The sequence below is a fragment of the Phasianus colchicus genome, chromosome 4, assembly GCF_987193195.1.
Source record: "Phasianus colchicus chromosome 4, bPhaCol1.hap1.1, whole genome shotgun sequence".
Taxonomy (NCBI): domain Eukaryota; kingdom Metazoa; phylum Chordata; class Aves; order Galliformes; family Phasianidae; genus Phasianus; species Phasianus colchicus.
In genome coordinates, this window is record NC_143439.1 from 51,382,726 (window position 1) to 51,404,538 (window position 21,813).

The window sequence follows — 21,813 nt, forward strand, 5'->3', positions numbered from 1 at the left end:
CAGGTATAAAACACCATGCCTCCTGGAAGTAGGCTTCACAACTTCATTTCTGTCTTAGCCAATACATGTTTTTCACCAATATTTGCTGACTTAATGGGAAAGGAAGCACACTGAACTATAAAATCCATAGAGTGATTTAACTCATTGAGTTCTGCTTCCACACATGGTAGCCATTTTCCCCAACAGCTCCCAGCAGTGTTAGGATGCTTGACAAATCTCATGTTTTGCAAAGCCTGAATCAGTGGAACCAGATGACTCAGTGGAAGGTGGAACAATGAATGTCCAGGAACGTATTTCACTTAGGTCACAATTTGTCATGCACAAGGTGTCGCAGGACAGCCTTTATTTTAACATCTTTGTAGCAGTTTAACATGAGGTTAGTTGCACATGTTTGTTCAGTACAGGATCATGTAACAGGATGGAAAGTTACGTGTTATGCTTTGTGGAGGGAGATACAAGTTAATCACTGTATCTGAAAAGTACATATTACTTTATGGGCACCACTGCAGTAAAATCTGCAGTCTGGACTTTGCATACTGAGTTAAGAAATATAATGTATCAGGAGTGGAAAAGGCAGAAAAAGCCCTTTCCCTTGGTAATTTTGTGTGCGAGTTTTCCTACTTTGCACTTTTATGGTAACTTTTCTAGCTGTTTCCAGAAATGTGTCAGTGGAGTTGTCTCTCAGAATCCATATTACATATGGATTCTCCTGGTGTTGAAACTGTAAGATAAAACAATTTGCTTTGATGAATATCAACCAGAGTAAACTCAATTATTCCTCCCCTAGAGGCTACATTACAATCCATCTGAAGACAGGCATGTTTTTTTTCCCACAAAGAATTCAGTGGATTATGATTTATTTGGAGGAGACATTTCCCTCCTGTCCCAGACAAGTGTCCTCAAAAATGACTGCAAAATCAAGATGCTGAGAGAGTTTTTATTGGCATTTTCCATGATTATCATATGATAGTAGCAGGAAAAAAATGTTTTCTTATTTCAGTATCTTTTGATATTCCTTGTGTGTACCACTGCAGCTGGGGCTTCCCAGTCAGCTGATGAGATAGAATCTTCAAAGGAAGTTCTTTTATAGCCTTAATCAGGAATCTGTTATTTACCACTATGCAGACTCAACAACTCCATTGTGACCCAGGGAATTAAGACCAAATATCCTAATTCAGGAATTTGTTATTTTGATTAAAAGCCAGTCAAATGTACATCACAAATAACACTGTGAGAGACAAGATGCTGTGTACAAAAGAGCTGAGTTTTGGGGGTCATTAAAATGGGATGGTAATATTAGTATCTGAGAAAGGCTTGAAGATTTATAACCAGATTTTAAAAAAACTGAATATTTTTACAAGATTGCAAGTTGTATTTGTTACTCTTAAAAGTGAGCTAGTTCCAGACCAGCTGACATAAACGGATCTAATTGATTTTACTGGACTGTGAATTTGGCTATACCTGACTTAAATGTACCAGTGATTTAACTGTGAAGTCAAATTCAGGCACTTTAAATCAAATGCAAGTGTATTTTTTACTAATTGGCTCTTTCCAAAGATGTCCATGGGTTTTCCATTATACAAAGTAAAACCTCAGTGGGCTGAAGCAACGGGAATTTTGTGGTTGACACTAAAGGAAGCAAATTCTGTGGGATACAATCACAGCAGGAATTTTGTTGAGATGTTCCACATTCAATTCAGTTTTTAATCAGTGTTTCAGTGTTCACCTGGTTAATTTATTTTCCACATTACAGTGGAAGACAAATCTGTAGGTAGATATAACAATTATGAAATGACACAGATGGTGCAATGCTGATGACATGAAATAAGAAATATTTTGCAGGGGTGACATTAACTTCAGTATTATTTCCAGAAGCAGAGCACAGTAACTCAGCTCTGATATTATTTATTCTTGAGTATTTAAAACAAAGGTGGTTTGATTAAATTCCTGATGTGAAAGTTGCCATTTTGTTCCTATACTGTTTTTTCCACCAGTGAGTTTTTTTCATCTGTTCTGGATTTACCTCAAATCTGTCTGTAAGATAGTTTAAGTGAATCAGTGTGATACAATTAACATATGAAATACATTTTTCTGTAATTTTATATTTTACCAGTGGTAAGGCAACAATTACAGTAATTAAAAATATTATCCATTCTAAATACAGCTAATTGCAAGAAATTGTGTTTATCTTAACACAAGATTCAATAAAACCTACCTGAAATTCCAGCCCATAGTTTTCTCTGCAGAATTCTCTCAGCTTAGGATACACATGCTCTCTTAGGGCGCTCCTTTCTGCTATGGTATCTGTGTTGGGAAAAAAGATGTTATTAACAATATTTAAATGAATTTTCTTCTTTTAGTCAGAGATATAGACTTATTACATAAAAAGAGCCCTCACAGACCTATATTTGTAGTGGAAATCTGGTGCTGGGATTTAATTTCCCATCTCTGTGTTGTACTTTGTTCTTTTTCACACAAATGATTTTATGTGTACAATGGTAGCTTCAGTAGTCATCTTATTGCAGCATGTATTTCAGTAAAATGCGACTGAATTAATTTTGCCATTCAACAGTCAGAATTTCTTTGCCAGTTTGACTTCTATTTAATTCGTACAAAGATGAATTTTACGAATTAGAAAAACCACAGAACAAAGAAATGCACCAAAAATGTACTTAGAAATAAATTAACCACATTAATTAATGACATTGTGTCAGATGCTATTACTTTCTTCAACAACTTCAATTTGGTAGTACTATAAGAGGAAGAAGGAAATGATCTTATTTATGGTATCTTTGGTTCCAAGTGATTCCTGCTACTACACTAAATGCACAGCTCTGACATCCTATTCTCACCATGCAAAACAATGTTTTTTGATAACACATTACAATACAGTAAGTGGATGCAAGAATTAAGTTAATTTGAACATGTTCATATGAGGCGCATAAGAAACATACTGTCAAATTTGAAATAAATTTTTTTAGCACAGAGACCTTGTATAGATAATAAATTTTATTGTCTCTCCAAATAAGATTAAGATATGTGATGGATTACGTAGGTCTAGATTGTGACCAGTGTTGAGTAAGTTAAGACACAAGTGGATGACACTGTTGCTAAGTTATTTGCAAAAGTAAAGCACAACTGTTGTTAAAATTACTAGGTCCAAGGGCCATATGATGGAAAAAAAAACCCCACAAAAACAACAAAACGAAAAAAAAACAACAACAAACCACCAAAAAAACGCAATGTTAACTTATGAATGATGGAGAACATCTACTGCAGTTAAGGTAACATTTCTATAACTGTGTTGATACAAAATAATAGATTAAATCTGCAGTGCAAAGCTTCTGTGCATCCAAACTGAATGCTACAAATAGGGCAGGTCTTCTGAGCTGCTTGAGGAGGAGTGTAGCCCCACTCCCCCTCTTTACATTTCCCTCTTGGCAAGCTTTTTTCTCCTTGGCACTGGAGAGGCTGTGCATTCTAGCCACCCAAATCAGGAGGATAGAAAGAAATTGGAGAAGCTGTTGAGATGGTAATGAACTCAAAGCCTACAAATGCCTACTGAGGGATCTGACCTTGATTAGTCATGCAAAGTGGAAATAATCCTGGCTGGTCTACAACTACCTCAGTGTAGTTCAAAGATGGTGGAACCAAGTATTACAGCTTGGGAAGTTCATGTGGGCATAAAGAGAAGCTTTTTTTTTGGCAGGCAGGTGGTGCATCACTGTCGTCAGCTGCTCAGGGAGGCTGGGAATCCCCGTCCCAGGAGTCTTAAAGTCTCAACTGGACAAGTTCACTGTTGACCAAGTTAATGTTGGCAGCACTTCCAGAGCCATGATGGCCTCCTGAGTCCCTCTTGCAACCAGCAATCTAGTCTCTCAGAAGAACCCATAGGTCTGGCTTCATCATACAGTGTACAGTGCTTGGGAAGATTTCTGCTACTGGCTGTACCAGAACAAGCAAAACTATAGAGTAAAATAGCTGGTGCTAAGGATCATGCAGTACATGTTTAGGGATATTTTACGCCTCAATTGAGGTGAATCCTCACAATAATGTGGTGTGCATCAGGTTCTAGAGTTTGCTACATTTGACATATTTCACATATTTTTTTCTTCCTCTAACAGCCACTGAGGCCCACTGATCAACCATTGATACAATACAATAGATTCTAATTTCCCCAAGCAGATCTGACAAAACTGTCGCATCAAAACAATTAGGTACACATTTTCTTAAAAACCAACTTACTACTCTGCTACTAAGCTAAAACAAAATGATTCTTGCCTCTGTATAAACTGAAATTAGTCACAACTATACTTTCATTACTAAGGAAGCACCAACTCACAGGTATGATATGCCCTTACTTAAATGATCAGCATGACAGCAGATAGATCAGTCTTACTAGGGAACTAAAGTAGGCTAAGATGAGGAAAAGAAAAAAAGATTACTGAGAAAAGGCAAAAAATAAGAGTGAACATTATTGGACGAAAGATGGGAAATACATTGCCTGAGGTGTACAGCAGACAAGTTCACATTCTGCTGCTTTCCAGCTGTGCCCACAGGACAGCCTGCAGAACCCCACTGACTCTACTTTCAGGACGTGGCACTGCTCCCTGTGGCATTACTTGTAGAGGCTTGCTCAAAAATGAAACAACACACTGCAAGAGCAGTGTGACATTTCTAAAACTTTATAAATCAATCAGAAAGAGACAAAACATTCCTTCAACTAGAATTGTATTCTAGGCAAGGGACACAGAATACCCATCCTGCATTTTTATTCTTACCTCCAAATTTAATGGAATGTGATTATCTTATTGAAGTTTGAATCTGTTGACTACATTAATGAAATCGAAGAATTCCTGTATTCATAATAATTTGTGAAAATTTAATGAAACAGAATTGCATCTAGTTGAGATGAACTACAGTAATTAGTATGGATGGCAGATAAGCTGCTTTAATTAAATAAAATCTAATCTGATTTACACTGACAGCAAATCTGTGAAGCTGGCAGTTCCCAACAAGGATGTCACAGAGTCAAATTCCGCCTTCCAGGATGCTGCAGCAGATGAACAGATTAACTGCATGACATTCTGCTAGCAGACAACATGAGCTGTGAGACAAGCTTTATGCACCTTCTAATTCTGATACTCTGAAATCCAAATGATAGTCCACAATAAACCATAGGAATTCTGTATTAGCAAAAATGTAAGACAAGATTAAAAAACAAACAAACACCCCTAAGCCCATCTCCAATGTTTAAATCAAATAAAAAAAATCACATTGTCTTGCGTGAGACAGTAACTTGGAGAACCCAAACCTTTCCTACAAGCTCTTGCTGACTGTTACCTCATGAACCAATCCCCGAGCCACACCATCCTGCCCAGCCCTACACCTTGCCCCAATGCAGCCTTAACCTTTTGTTTGCCTTTGTAGTTAGAAATCCATCTTTTATTTTTCTTGACAACTTTTAGGCAGAAGACAGGCTCTTCCTGACTTGCCACATAGGCAGTGAGTGAAATACCCTGGCTGGCTCCAGCAGGCTCAGGCCTACTGGAAACCCTCAGAAACCAGTCACTTGGACAAGGCATGCTGCCAGAGTCCCCACATCCCCCGGCTCTTGCAGCACAAATCTGAGGACAGAACTGAATTAGCACGCACGCTTTTACAGCCTCTCTGCCAAATAGTAGGCAATCACTGTTTAAGCACGACTGTGTGTGTGAGGTGTGATTTCTGAAGGCTTGTAGCTCAGTCAAATCACTGCCAGTTTTCATTAGAGTACTCCAGGGTGCTGCTTCTCACTGTGAACTATTTCCATGCCAAAGTTTGACCTTCAAGCACAAGCTGTTTTCCTATTAAACTCGCTTCCCCTATTTTCAGCGAGGAAAGTACATATTATAGTCTCATGTTAGTAAATAGATGATGAGTATGTACAAACAGTCACCAAACATTAATCTCTGGGATAAAACATGTCATGGGAAACAGCCGAGTTGAAAATTTCAAAAACTACATGCAAACAAACAGAAAGAGTGAATGTTGAAACCCTGTGGAAATTGTGCTTTTCCAGTTACTCTGCTCTCAGCCTCCATGCAACCCAACCTCTGCCCTCACCAGTGGCTGCAGTGGAGTCATTCCCCAGCAATGGAAATACTGCTTCAAAGCACAGGCTGCATTCATACTGTGACTTTTATTCGATCAAGATTTGACACAGCTCCATGAGAAGGCTGCTGAGCACCATCTCACTATTGTGTGTTCACATGGCATTGTTTCACCTCCAGTCACCCAGGGAAGAACTGCTCTCTACCTGTGTACACAGAAGTAGCAGCTCTCGTGTCACTTCTCTGTGCTCCATGTCTCAGTGTGTTGGTACAGAAGAAGATCATCAGGTGTCCTGACCTCACTTCTTTCATGGCCTGCTTCTTTGCCAGCTTTGTTTGTAGCATAATGCCCACAGATGTGTTTACTTTAACACAGTTTGTGTGCATTCGTGGAAGTCTAAGACCCTGAATGAGCAGTGGACAGATTAAACTAATTTTGAGTACGTATCCATTAAGAGATCTAGCTATTTGCTTCCCTTAAGTATCCTAAATGCTTATATTTGCCACGTTGATAGGATGGATTTTTGCCACGGGAACTTTTAAATGCATTATGGTACTAAAAATGCCAGTATTGTATAGCCTTTGTCTACTAACTGCAGTGAATATCCATGAATTATCTAAAGATTCTATGTAAATAAGGTTAAAAATTACCTACCAGCAATTCTAAGGAAGTGACTGCCAAACTTCTTAATGTTAGTATGCTCTTGTCACATACAACTATTCAACTGAATTATTCCTTTTACACTGCCTTTTTTTTTTTTATTAATACTGCACAATAGCATTGTGTATTACCCCTGTAACTAAAAGCTCTGAATATCAATGGTTAACAAATGTCTCTAAATATTGTGGAAACCTTGTCTCTGAAAATAATACCATAATAATGTCATTTGCATTTCTATAGTGCCTTTCATCTGAAAATCTCAGAGCACTTTGCAAACAATGAGTTTGAATCATGTAGCTGCTACAGAGGTAAAAATGACTTGAGCTTCCCAGCATCCTGACTTCCTACAAAATTAACTCTAAAACCTGTTGGCATTTCCTTCCCTTGGGATTTCTATGCATGGAGAGTATCACAATATGCATTACAAGCTACCCAGGGCTCTTTTTAGATAGACTATGAAGGGAAACAGACTGGTCTAGGTTATCTCTTTGAACGACCCTTTCTCAAACAGCACTGCAAACCCTCAGTTCTATACCTTCAGGTCTTCAAAAAAGGGAAAAGAGCAACTCGGCACACTGACGGTCTTTACTTAACCTAATAACCACAATGAACTGTAACTCTCTGGGTTCTGACTAGAAAAACACACAACACTACTGCAGTGTGGCATACAGCTACTTGTCTCAACCCCAGGCTCCCAGTATGTGCAGAATGTGTGTGAGTGACCACAGAGGGGCCCTCAGCTCCTTCTTAGTGCTCTGGCCACCAGGCATACTGTGTAACAACACTGGTGGCACATCCCCTTCCTCAGCTGTCTTGATTCTTAAAAAATAAACAGAAATACAACAGCTGGTTGAGTATTTGAGACCAAAGGAAAGGCTACCTGGCTTAAAGTATTGAAAAATAACATTAAAGTATCAAGTAATACTGAAGTGTGTCTCTCAATTGCAAAGAAATGACTGGATAAGATTACAAAATTGTGATCCACATCAGAACATTTGAACAAGCACTTTTTCCTAACAAAAAATATAACTACCTGAGACAGAATTCAAAGTGTAGGGCATAACTGGAAGCCTGGAACTCCTAGTTGCAGCAATTAGATCCTCTGTTTTAGCCCCAAATCAAACAATGTCTCATTCAACTGAGATGTAATTTTAAATATATTTATTTAAAGTGTTTCCTACTTTCAGTTCTGTAAGGTGACAAATTAAAGACAACATATATAGGACACATACTTCGTATTAATTTTTTTTTTTTAAATACAGTTTTTAATAGTTGGCCACATTTCATGGTGACGTCTTACAAAGCACCCAGCTTCTTGACTGTTGATGTGGTCAACCACTGCCACCTATTGGCTTAACAGTAACACCCTCCTGGCAATTCATATATGTTAAAAAATGAGGCAATTGATAAAATCAAAGCAGTTGGGACTCATGTTACAATGTGGGAAATAATGGAACTGGAGTTACAGAAAAGAAAAGCTGTGTCTAAATACCAGGAGTATTTCAACAAAAATACTCATTATTCATACAGGATATTTTTCAGGATTTACAGGATTTAAAACAAATGAGAGTTCTGACTTTTGTTTTGGTTCCATTATACCTTCACTGAAACAAATTTGGAGTCTGATCCATTGGCTAGTGAGGTTAATGGAAAGGTCTGTTATTCCTAGAGGATCTTAAATGAAGTTCTACACTTGTGGCATGAATTGAAATCCAGCACCTGCTAATGTCTTGCTGACTCCCATGGAGTTTATATTAAACCATTCAATCCTTAAAAAAAATAGTAAATAAATACCACATAGTCAAGAAATTTGATGGGTATGGTATTAGTGAGAACTCAGAAGCAGAATATTATCATATAATATGCCCTTATATCTGACCTCAAACAACACCCTGGGGACACAGCTGCCCTTCTGTGTTCTTCAGGAGTAAAAAGGAGGCTGTCCTGGAACTGTGCAAATGGTTCCTAGTTTGTAGAATGGGTGCCTTGCATCCCTTGGCTCGGCTGTGTGGCAAATGTTGCAAACACAAATATATTTGCTTGCAGATGCCAATAAACAGTGGGAGCTTCAGCAGCACTGTGGCTTGAAGGTAGAATCTCTAAGGAAGGAGAACACAGCATTCTGCACATTGCACAAGGGCAAGAATTCAACAAAATCTAATTTTTTCATTTAATAATGCAAACTAGGAAAGCTCTTGAAAACATGACAATTCACAAGTAATTACTGTCATACAATTAAATGATGTGACAGGAGAAACTGAAGACACAGCACATTTAGTGACACCAAAATTAAGTCGAAAAAATTCCTCTGCAGAACACTAAAGCTTATTACAACAAAGCACTGGAAAACAGCAAAGCCTACAAGGACTAGAATTTGCAACTATAATAAAAATTAATGTGAAAGAGAAACTTCTGAAATCTAAAAGAGGAACTCCAAGTGAGCTGTGCAAAACCACAGAGCAGAAAAAATGGATCAGCATAATAACAAAAACATGCAAAAATCCTAATTCATTGTAACAGAAAAGGTGTGGAATTACCTAGAAAACAGGGAAAAAAAAACAACTGTATAATAGTGGAGACTGTTTTCAGTAGTTAAGTTGTGCATACGGTGTAAGCTTCACAATTTCTTTTTGACATCCCTAGAGCAGAGGGAAGACAGTTGGGGCACTAACCGAAGCACATGAGGTCAGGACACAGTGGCAGTCAATGCAATGTCAGATGCCACAGATAGTCAGACTCCCACCTGAGCTGCAGCCCCAAGTGCTGGGAGCAAACAAAGCAGTGCACCGCAGGCTTGGAGAAGGCATGAGACAGGGGGAAGCCATAAAAAAACAGGCGAAAGCAGGAGCCTCACCTGCTTCATGGCACAGGCCAAAGCAGGACCCTTAAACACACCTCATTTTGAAGAAATTCTAATCACCGCCCTGCCTGATTTTGCACCTGGCAGTACTGAGAAGCCATAGACAACCTCAGCAAACCCTGCCAGCCTTCGGTAAAGCTGCACCTTTCTTCTCTAAACTTTAAGTTCTTCATCCACAAAGTTCAAAATCTGGAGAAAAAGAGATGTGGCTTGGGTCAAAACAGAACAGCTGAAATCAGGGGTAAAAGTTGAAAAATATGATTGTATAGGCTTAAAGAGAAACAGGTGCTGATGCTTATTGCCAGGGAAGTAAGCATGCAGCAATACAACAGAAGTTTTCTTTGCAACGGTTTCTTCCTTAGTACTAACCAGGGAGGACTATTAAATAACATCTCAGCACAGTAAGAGCAGCACTTGGCTGCAGCAGAAGCAGTTATCAAAGAAGAAACTAAAGGATGCTGCCTGCAAGGGAGAGCAGCTGCAAGAGGGCACGAAGCCCAGAGCAATGGGACTGGCGGAGGGGGGAAGCCAGAAACCCAGCAATGCTGTGTCTGAAAAGGAGAATCTGACTGATTTCTCCTCCAGCTGGTTCTTGTGCCCATGTGCAGTGCTGCTGGACAGCTGTGCAAGGAGTCAGGGGGCAAGGCCAGGTAGTTCCCAAATGGACTCATTCTTAGGGATTGTGTGATGCCTGGGGGGAAGCAGTGAGTGACACACAGAGGAGGAGGTACTTAATGCACCTCCTTTCTGCCTTCCCAGTCCTCATGATTCATCTACGCGTTATTTTTTGTGAAGATTATATAAGATAGTTGGAAGGGCCATTTAAAATAATTTTTCAAATGCATCTGTTTTTATGATCCAAATATTTTTGTGATGACTTGATTTTACCATATTTTGTTTTTGTCATGCTTTTATTAATTATTTTTGTCTTGATAATCACATTAAATTGATAATATATTAAGGTAACAGAAAATATGCAGTTAAAGAATCCTGAGGAGTTAGTAATTGAATATGTGTACCAATCACTTGCTCCTCTTGAGAAACATGTAATCAAACAACTAAGTTCAGTTTCTCCTAAATCAGTACCTTTCACAAGTGCTGTACAAAATAATAACAGTTGCAAAACATCCAGATCTGCCATACCAGGTTAATTACTCAGTTACTGAGCAACAGACGGCCTTCCCAACCAGTTCTTTCAAGCCACGTTGACAATCCTTCCCAACACTTTGCCTCTAGTTTGAAAATAATTGTATTAAGTGTTATTCTTACAGAGCAGAATGTGAAAGTACTCAGTGTCTTTTTCACTATGTTCCTTTTTGTAGTAAGGCAAGGGGATGTGAAGAAGGCATACGGGCAATTTTATCTCAGTGCGTATAAGCTGATGCATTCAATCCCTGCACTGCTGTGTGGATTTTATGCTCCCACTTTGTCACTGGAGCTGCCCTGCAGCTGGAATGTCAGCAGCATATTCTGTGCACCATATAATGCAAATTCAAGTTTTCTATTAAGCCCCTTTGTATCAAAATGATGTGAGCATAAATGTTGCTTTCCATACGGAAAACAATCCCATTACTAACAATCTGTGCAGAAGCATGTAGAAAGGCAAATGAAGGCACTGTAATCCAAAAGTCCTGTGAAACACACAGGACAACTATTGCAAACAGACAAGTTTGGAAAGAAACCCAGCAGTTAACATTCAGATGCACACCAATCTATTAACACAGCATATTCTGACGGGGGAAATTTGATGGATGCTGCCCCATGAGCCACAATGACCTTTAAAGGAAGATAACGATCTTTTATGATGCTGTACTCTCAACAGCAGCATAGAAGGTGGTTGAAAGGATGGGCTCGGCTTCATTTCCATTTCTAGCACTGCCAGACACTATCAGTCTTTCTCACTGTCTGTGAAGGCATTTGTCCCTTGGTTGCAGAACAGACAAAAACGTGCTTGAGTCTTTCTTTACCTTTTGCACATACAGACGATTAAACACAATTGAGCCCATGTTGGGGGATCTCATCTCTTTTATTTGAAATGATTTTGAATTTGCATAATGACTATGAGAAACTAACTATGGTATTAATTCTAGAATAATACATCAGCAATGCAAACGCTCAATGGAATAATATTGTATTATAATGCTTGATCACAGAAAGAATAAAACAAAAAAAAATATAATTAAAATAGCTGGCATGTAAGGAGATTGGCTTTAGTTCTGTTTTCTAAAGAACAGAAGAATATGTGATGACCTGTGTGTCTTTTACATGTGTCTTCTGTTGTCTTTTGAAATATATAACTCATTGATGGACCTTAGACAGATCCAACAAAATGATACTAATCTCAAATATAATGAAGATCCTGCATGAGAGCAGAGCACCAGGTGAATAAAATAAATCCTGTAAATGACTCTCCTACTTCCAAGCATAAATGAATTAATCAAAGGAAAAGCTCTAACATGAACTACTAGATACTATATGAACACCTCTAGTGAGGGAAAACTTCATCCAAAACATGCTGTCCTTGCAGGACGTACATCCATGCTAAAAGAACCTTTACAGGAATTTACTGCTTCACTTTAGTTTAGTTTATTATCCAATTCCATTAATTATCCAGCTTAGTTAATTATTCATATTTTGCTTGGATGCACAGACCAGCTTCATTACATGGTAAAAACCAGATTTGAGAAATCTATAAATAATGACATTCACTAGCAAAAATGAATGAAGCTCTCTCTAAGCAAGGAAATGCTTGGAGAATTTTTTTTTATCTTTTGTAGTTTTAATTGACTAATGAGCCTATTTTGTGTCTGTACACTGCTGTAAGCACTACCAGGAGTGCTGTGCAAGCTCTGTGCAGCAGTACTCTGCATAGTCCATTTTCCTGTGTATTTTCTTAACCAGTGCAGGGAGAGTGGAGCTGTCACGATAAGTCAGACCATCCTCATTGAGGAATGGCACAGGTATATCTTAGCCTGCTGCAGGCTGCAGCATAGATCCAAAGGCCACAAGAGGTCCCTTCCAGCCTCCTCTCTTTCATTTGCAAAACAATAAATAGCTGCCTAGCAAAAGAACTGCCTGAGGTCCCTTGGACCTCTGTTAGGGTACACCTGGTTTAAATGGCATGTCATTTAACTGCATTTACTTTGTTCATCATAGATTGCTTAATTCTTTATAGTCCCATAGTGTATCTGACTTGTATTTCAGAGTAAATCATCATACAGATTTTGCTGATGTCTTGTTAAGACAAATTAGGGGTCACATAAACAGGAATTCAACAGCATTACAAAAATCTTCATCCCTTTAGTCTAATCCATTAAAAATATATTAAATAAATCAAGATCACTCCCAAACAATAATGTGTTTTAATTATTTTCTTAGTATTTACTGGTAACTGAAAAGGGATCTGAGAAGTTAAAAGAAAGCCAACACTTTGCTCACAGATCTCAGTGTCTGAGCTATTGAAAATATTATAAGGTGGAAAATGAAGAAGAAAAATAGGTGTTTTCTTGAAAAAAAAAATTTTAGTCTAACCTGAACAGTATAGACCATTCCACAGGAATATAGCCATCACGATTATTAAGCAAGAACATGTTTATCCACTGTTTTCTAGAATTCTTGAGACTTTTATGAAACTGTAGTAGATAAGAAAACATAAAAAGATGAAGTCCTTCATGCTAAGGAAAGCACTTATAAAGCATTTCCTTATTTATCTCTTAGTATGGCTGTTTTCATAATCCCATGGAAATAAGAACATTCAAATAACTCAGTCTTCACAATTTATCTTGCTTTCCATATAAAGATAGACAACAATGGACGATGTACAGCGATGCTTTTGGAAAAAAAATATTCTTATGTGGAGATTTGCTTTTAGGTGTACCTGTTCCACTGATATTTCCGCTTTGATATTTTTAGATCTTTTTGGCTGAATATTGAATATGCATGGTCATGTTCATACAAAATTCCCACTGACATGAGTAGGATTAGGCATTTCTGTGAGCAATAGTCTGTTTCAAAACTTTCCATCTTTCAAAGGTTGTTGCAAACACCAAGACTAGTGACTGATTAGGGAAGCAATTAGACAAATTCCTGGAAGCAAAGGATCTCATGGATTGTTGAACACAAAGATGTAATGTTTGTCATTTTGTCCTTGTTGTGATCTCATTTTCTTTTGTTGTACATCTGAAACTGTCAGGAAGAATACTGGGCTCCTCTGGGCTAACTCACTATGTCAGGTCTTACTGCACTTGCCTCTTGTTTATGTTAGAGTAGCTCAAGTGCATAACTCTACAAATATGCATAACCCCTCTCATCTAAAAGTATTAAATCCTCATGGTTATTTGATGGCTCTCAATCTTAAAAGTAATTTTAATCTACTAAAATTCAGGCAGTGAGATCAGCCAGACAGTGTCAAGGCTTCTGTTATGAAGTGCTTATGTTGTATGTTCAGGCATCAATCTTGTACAAGACAAATAAGCAATACTTACTAACAGATAACACACATTGAAACCACTATACTAAAAAGAGTTTTTGGAGGGCTTGTGCAAGCCATTTATTTTGCCATTTATTTTTAAATTTGTGCTTCCATGTGACTCTGAATTTTAATTCTGTATTTTCATAAAGCACATGCTGCAGCTTCTAGGAAATGCAAGTCCTTTGTAATGACACAAGCACACCAAAGGCTCCAGCCTTCAATGCCTGGCCAATAGGGAGCACAACAGTGGGGAGCTACAACTGGGAGTCACCCGTTCTTATTTCATCTTAATGTTTTGTAAAGTGTCACTCATTATAGTCTCTATGTAATAATTTTACAAATAACATGGCTCTACAGTGGCCATGTGTCTCAATTCCTGGTTCAGTAAAGGTAACAGAGAGCTGGAGGAGAAAGCTCACATAGGTGAGCTTATGAAGGTACCCAACTGCTTATACAGTGAGATAGACTCCATCAAGAAACATTTTGACTGTTAACCATACCATAGGTACATATCACTATACTGAACACTGCAGCTGTGCTTCCCCAAGCAAACACTAGGAGCAGGTTGTACAACCCCATTTTCCACACCCTGGCAACTGGAAATCTCATCTCTTCAGCTATTTGATCAGTTGCAGTGGCTGATACATAGCAACAGCATGGCTCTGGAATTAAGTCAGTGTGGAAATCCTGCCATGTCCTAGTCTTTCCAGCTTGATAGATCTAGTCTGCAAATACAACTTTTTCTCAAGATCTGAATCTCAAAAAGAATGACTGCAGTTGGTCAAGCATGTCTGTGCAGAAGTGTCTTACTTCTGGAAATGGGCCTTAGGAGATGGATTCTCATAGAGGAATTTCAAGAGCAGGTCAAAGATAGATGCATCTGGGGCAATGAGATGTCCCAAGAGACCATGCAGTACATCTCAGTGTTCAGACAGCAGCACTTGCACAAACCCAGCGGAAGCTTAGGGTTCCCCCATGTTACCTTGCCAAGCTCCCAGCTAGTGGCATGTTAGCCCTACTCCTATCTTTTGGCTAAAAGTTTTGGAAGTAAGAGCTTTTATTTGGGGTTTCTAATCTATCAATTTTTATCCTTCTTTAATTAAAACTTCAGAAAGGGAATAAAGCAGCTGCCCTGAAATTTTCTGCCTATATTAAAAGCCACCAGATTTTTCTGTACTCCTTACGCATGTCTATCTGTGACTGTATCTACCATCTTCAGTATATGAAGGTATTATTATTATAAATATTATTATAATTTTATTATTATACTATTATAAATATTATTAATGTATTAGCGCAGAATCACAAAATCACAGAACTGTAGGGGTTGAAATGGACCTCTAGGGATCACTGAGTCCAACCCCCCTGCAAAGCAGGCTCCCTACAGCAAGCTGCACAGGTAGGTGTCCAGGCAGGTCTTGAATATCTCCAGAGAAGGAGAATCTACAGCCCCCCTGGGCAGCCTGTTCCAGTGCTCTGTCACCCTTATCATGAAGAAGTTCCTTTGCGTATTGGTGTGGAACTTCCTATGCTCTGGTTTATGGCTGTCCCTTGTCCTGTTCCCACAGACCACTGAAAAGAGTTGGCCAGTGTCCCTGTAACACTTTGACACTTAAGATATTTATAAACATTAATAAGATCACATCTGAGTCTTCTTTTTTCAAGGCTGAACAGATCCAGGTCAATCAGCCTTTCCTCGTAAGAGAGATGCTCAGAGCTGTTTACCATCTTTGTGGCACTCTGCTGGACTCTCTCCAGGAGATCCCTGACTTTTTTGTACTGGGGAGCCCAGAACTGGACACAATAGTCCAGGTGAGACCTGATCAGGGCAGAGTAGGGAGGGAGGATCACCTCCCCTGACCTGCTGGCCAAGCTCCTTTCTATGCACCCCAGGATCCCATTGGCCTTCTTGGCCACCAGGGCACACTGCTGGCTCATTATTGCTGCAGCCTGAAAGGATATCCTATCACGAAATACTCTTTCAGCAAATAAAAAATTCAAATAAATGTCATTTGTTTCACTTGAAAAAACTTCCTGTCATATCTTCAACTGGAAGTGTAGAGCTGGGGAAGGCACCATGATGTAGCCTGCACATCCCTAACTCTGTACAAGTTTACTTCTGGATAAAATCTAAACCCCCTGAAATGCTCTTGCTTCTACAATAGCATTTAACAAAACCTAGGCCAATCTTTAGTGTTGCTAGAATTATGGCTTTGGATATTGTCTTTGGAACATACATACTCAGTTATCACAAGAAGTTCTAGCAGCAAGTTTGAAAACGATCTACACTACTTAGAAGGAGAATGACTGGGTTTCTCATAATTTTACTTATTTCTAAAGATGAAAAAAACCCAACAAACTAAATAGCCTGCTATTTTTCTAAAAGAAAAACAACCAAACAACAAAAGAAAAAATGCAAAACAACTCCTTTGATCTCAGTTTTGCTCTCCAAATGCAGATCCTACCTGGTGAGCATGTGAATGAACATTTTTGTGTATGAATTAAGCAAAAGTTCTCAGTGTTTTGCCTTGCACATTTGGTATATTTGGAGCAAATCCTCAGCCCACTCCTCGAGCTACATAAGCCAGTAACTCACAAAAAGAACAGGGAGATGTGAAAAATAGTTCTTTTCATACACTTTATCGAGTTTAACTAACCAGCAGAAACTTGAATCCAACTCAGTCTCCATCCTAGCCCCAAACAGCTGTTTCCTCTAACGTGAACAAAAACTTGAGGGTCTGCTCAGCAAAAATTGTCTACTTCTGGTTCAGATCTACCTGCCTTGATCACAAAAAAAAAAAAAAAAGTTACAGTCCTACATCCTCAGGGAGTCAGATCTCACTTTCCATTCAACTATGCTTACAACAAAGGCGGTTCTGTGGCACAGGAAGAAAAAAAGTTCGCATAGAGGCTGAAACACTGAAAATAGCAAGCTTTGTTCCAAGCTTAATGGACTGTAGGCATATCTGACCTTTGGGCCTCTTGAAGTAAAACACCAAATCAGGGCCCCCACCAAGACCAGATGCTTGAACCATGCTGAGTTACTCAACTTTGTCTCTAACTTTTGAAGGCTTTTTTTCTCAAGTGTAGCTTGGTTTGTAGCTCTCAAACACCACAGTGATGTGTGTCACGTAAATCCATAAATAGGTACAAAGTTAGGTAATCAGAACTAACACTTAGCATGAAAAAAGTCCTGGAGTTATTTGTCTCCACATCTCCGCAACACCTCCCTTGCAATTTTATACACTTGAACATCTGTGTTTTTCTTTAGCTCAGGCTTAAATTCCACCCAGATTATATAAAATTGTCATTATAAAAAGACCTTCGTGCAACAAATCCAAGGAAGGACGCCATATGGTATTTCTGAATTGGACAAAATGGACCATCATTAGTGAAGTATTATTTTGACTTTTGAGCGTTAACGTTAACATTGACTGAATTATATTTTTCTTAAGCAAAACAAGATTTGAGGTGCAAATAGTATCATATACTTGGAACATGCAAAGAATCAAAGTTATACCTTCTTCTTATCACATACGGCAATTAGATTGCAACTAAAACAATCACAGTTCTTAATCTGTTATGAGTTAAGCAACCTCATGTTCAGTAGCAGTGAATACAATGCAAACAACATTTTAGATTTTCTTTCATATGCACATCAACACACAAAAATACATGGAATTCCTGCAAAGCAACCTATAACAATAGGTTCAAAAAATAATATAAATAAGAATTGCTAAGACTCGTTTCTGCAATCCTTAATTAGAGAAATAATCCTTGTCTAATCAAACTAACTGTGGGTGAGAATTTTGCCTTATGTGTCACAAGAAAGTATGTAAAGTGGGCACAAAACATTTGTGTCTTTTCCAATGGAGTGTTGTTCATATTAATACAATGTTCTGGACTAAGTATGTCAATGGAAAATTAGCTAAATTGAACCACTGTGTAATAACTCAAGAAAACTCAAAGTCACTCAACAGTGTAACGTGAGGAAATATCATGAAGGAGTATCCTCTAAGTCTACCTTTCATTAGAATAAGATCTTAATTTTAAATTCCTACATGTATGCATAGTATTTGATAGTTAAGATTATTAATCATGCCAAAACTAGTATTAGCTTTTTAATAAGTAGTTAGATTTCAGTGGCCTTGTGAAAGATTATAACAAATGACCATCCAAAACAAAAAGTATATAGTTAATTGTTACTTGTTAATGGGGAATCTGTTTTTGAGAGAAAGCAACAAAGATCAGTAGGCATTTGAATTACCAAAGCCTGTAAACAAGTAAGTAGGCAAAAATTCAAAGTGAGTAATTTCTTGGATCCTGGGCTACTTTCAGAGTCCAAAAGAGCTAGAGCAATTTACTATTATCCTTTCAACTTTATAATTAGTTTTAATATTTGAAACTTTAAATGGCTATTGGAAGAATAGAGCTCATGAAGTACACATCCTTTCTGTACTAAAAAGGGCTTTTAAAACAAAGTTTCTTCATGGTTTCAGCACAGTTGCTTCTGTTGATATAGCAGAAATGTTTTGAAAAAGCAGAAAAAAAGAAATACTGTGCTGGAACTTAGGAAGTAGTCAGAGATGCTGCACAGACAAGACTCAGCTGATATGATGGCTGGAGAAGCAAGCATCCCTGCCCTTTGAAGTGCTGGATGCTGGTTCAGCCTAATTCCTTTAGGTCAGAGTGGCTCACACCCTCTATCAGGACATACTCAGATGCTACGTGAAGTATGATAGTCTTCAGAGGAACAGCTGAACAGCCTGTGTGTAGGAGCTGGCTTTGCACACATCCCTCTTCAATGCCTTCATTTGTCCCTGCTGCATGTCATGAAAAGCACCTTCTCAATCATTTTCCAAATCCTTAACTCCAGATAAGCAATTATTTTCAGCCAGAACTTTTATCACATTGTATCACCACGTAATTTGCTGAATGAAATAGCAAACTTTGCAATTCAAATAATTTTCTGCTTAAAGTAATGACAAGAGGCACTGGAATGGTCCAAATCTATGCAATGTTGATGTCATTGCTCATTATAGTGGGGCTGTATGGAATTTTGTACCTGTCGTATGCTTGTACAGGAGCTTTGTATTATTGGCAGGGATCTTTACAGGCACTACTGAGTCACAAACTGACATTAGCTGATTGCTATTGCAGTACACAAATTCCTACGGAAACAGCAGAAGCAGTTCTTAGAATCAGGTAAATGTAACTTGCGCCTCCCTTATCACATGGAAGCAAGCAAAATTCCCTGAGACCAGTGATTAATGGTTGAAGGAAAAATCAGCAACCTCTCTTAGCCAAAATATGCATTTAAAATACGGCTGGTTGCTTGGATCTACTGCAACAAGAAACAAGACATATTTATGTTCAAATAATAAAAGCGCTGTAATGCTTCTAAAGATTCTGTCATCTTCAGTGATTAATTAACACCAACCTGATGATGTTAATTGATAGATGAAAACACTGCTAGAGGAAAAAGCAGTTTCACTTATCTACAAAATTAAAGCCAGAAAGCAATGACTGTAAAACGCCACAGTTCTGTTCCTGTTACTCATGCTCATGTTGCTGCTTAAGTGTTCTTTTTAGGGATTTCTGTTCAGCAAATTTTACAAATAACCATTTTTCCTATCTATGTAATACACATAAATTTAAGTCCTAATACCCTTATGCCCTTAAAAAAAAAAAAAAAAAAAAAAAGACATCATATCAAGCCCTGACTTTTCCCACTTTCCATGTATCAAATTGCTGCAATTCAAGAGGACTATGTTAAGTCTGTGCCTGTGAGGTTGTAACGAGTTTTCCTGAGAGCTGCAGCAGCACCGCTCCGAAGGTCCTTGCTGAGCAATGGCCAGAACAGGGGAGCAGCCTGGGGGGCTGCAGGACAGCCAGGCAGGCTCTGATTATGCAGACAGCACTGCAACTGGGGCTGAAAGATGCTGGATGCTTTACTTAGAAGGAAGGGTTTCACCTTTTTTATTTTCCCCAGAATATTTGCATTTTGAACTCTTTGAGACTTTTTTTTTTCTTTTTTTTTTTTTTTTTTTTTTTTTTTTTTTTTGCAAATAGCACTTTTATTCCTAAGGACATTAGTAGCTGATATCTAACTCCCATCAAATACATTTTCTTGTTTATCAATAGCCTTTTTGTAAGGTGACATACAGTAAGCAATGCAGCGTCAGTGCTACCATTGAGAGCCACGGCTGCTCCTGGTGACTGGAAGCCTCTGAATGCTCACTGACCAGCTCACTTGTTCACCAAAAGCAGTAAGTACTGAAATTCTTGTCATTTCTGAAAGCAGGAGCAAAGATGCAGATAATGTTTTGCCAGTGAGAAATGATGATCACCGTGGCCACGTCATCCTACAAGGAAGCCAGCACAACTAGGACAACTGAGTTGTATCCTTCCTCTTATAGTTTTGTGAAGGCTGAAATTTTGGAATAACAATGCAAGAGTAAAATCCCACAGATGTATGGCTTACATCTCTCACTTTCAGCATGAATTTAGTGGCTTTTTTTAGCTGAACAACCACATGGCCAGCACAGCAAGCTGCCCTACTGGTAAATGCCACTAACGTCAAACACAGAGGCATCGGTGCTCCCACAGAGGAGGCAATGCTGGCAGAAAGCCATTCCCGATGAGTAACAAATCTATAGATTCATGCTAGTTTTCTTTCAGAGCCAACTAAGCATCTTTCTGGTTATCGCTAACTGTATCTTTGCTTAGCTTGCACCAACCAGCATCCCGGGGCCATTTGTAAGGAATGGGGTTGCGGAGCCGGGCACGGGCTAATCCCGGCAACACTGTGCCCGCTATCGGCTTGTGGGCACCACCGCCTGCATCACACAGCTGTTGGTGCCATGGCAATCGCACTTCGGAACCCGAACGGTTCTGCCGTTGCCGGCATGGCTTGCAGCTCTGGGATGCCTGCACAGAGACAGCGGTGTTGGGTTTGGGAAGCGGTCGGGTGACAGAGCCGTGTGTGCTGCGGGCTCGTTTGCACAGGTGGGAAACGTCGAAGGTGTGAACATTTCAGTTATTACTTCCTTGCATCGTGTGAGAATACGCTTCAAAACTTCTGCCTTGCGAGTGGGAACGGTACTCCCGACACACGCAAATCCCTCGCACGAAAGAGTAATTTTAACAAGGGTTTTGAAGCAGCAGGACGGCTAACTCGTTCTGATACGGAGCGTGCGAGCGCGACGGCATTACACTAAAACCGCATAGTTGACCTCACGAGCACGGCACGGCCGGGCGCACAGCACCGCGGCGCTCGCTTTAAGCCGCGGACTTCGGGACCACGCGATGCGCCGAAGGCTCGGAATCCCGAGCACCGTCCCGCCCTCCCCGGCAGCGGGAGGCCACCACCCGCCGCCCTCGCCCGAAGCCGGCCCCGGGGAGCCGCGAGAAGGCGGCCCCGGGCGGCAGGGGGAGCCGCGGCGGGGCCCGGCCGTTACCTTCGGGGTTGGCGCTGATGAAGACGCGGACGCTCCGGCCGCCGGGCACCAGGTGGGCGGGCAGTGCCGCCAGGTTGCCGGCGAAGGCCGCCCTGCGCAGCGCCGCGTCCCGCGGGCACGCCGCCCTGCCGCCCGCCCCGGCCGCCCACATGGCGCCGCCGCCCGCCGGGCCCCGGCTCAGGGCAGCCCCCGGGCCGCGCCGCGGAGCTGCGGCTCTCCGGCAGCGCCCATGCGGCCCCTCCGAGCGCCGCCGGGCCGGAGCGCGGTGA

General features: G+C 39.9%; 1 protein-coding gene across 1 annotated transcript in view; it reads right to left on the reverse strand.

The window, feature by feature from the left end:
• The window catches only part of NWD2 (NACHT and WD repeat domain containing 2), a 48,564-nt gene extending 26,869 nt beyond the window's left edge, over positions 1-21,695 (reverse strand). The window contains exons 1-2 of the mRNA XM_031588456.2: positions 21,545-21,695; positions 2,216-2,304 (exon numbers count right to left, since the gene is read on the reverse strand). Coding sequence (XP_031444316.2) covers positions 2,216-2,304; positions 21,545-21,695 — 240 coding nt within the window. The remainder of the gene's footprint in view (positions 1-2,215; positions 2,305-21,544) is intronic.
• Between the last annotated feature and the right edge of the window lie 118 nt (positions 21,696-21,813).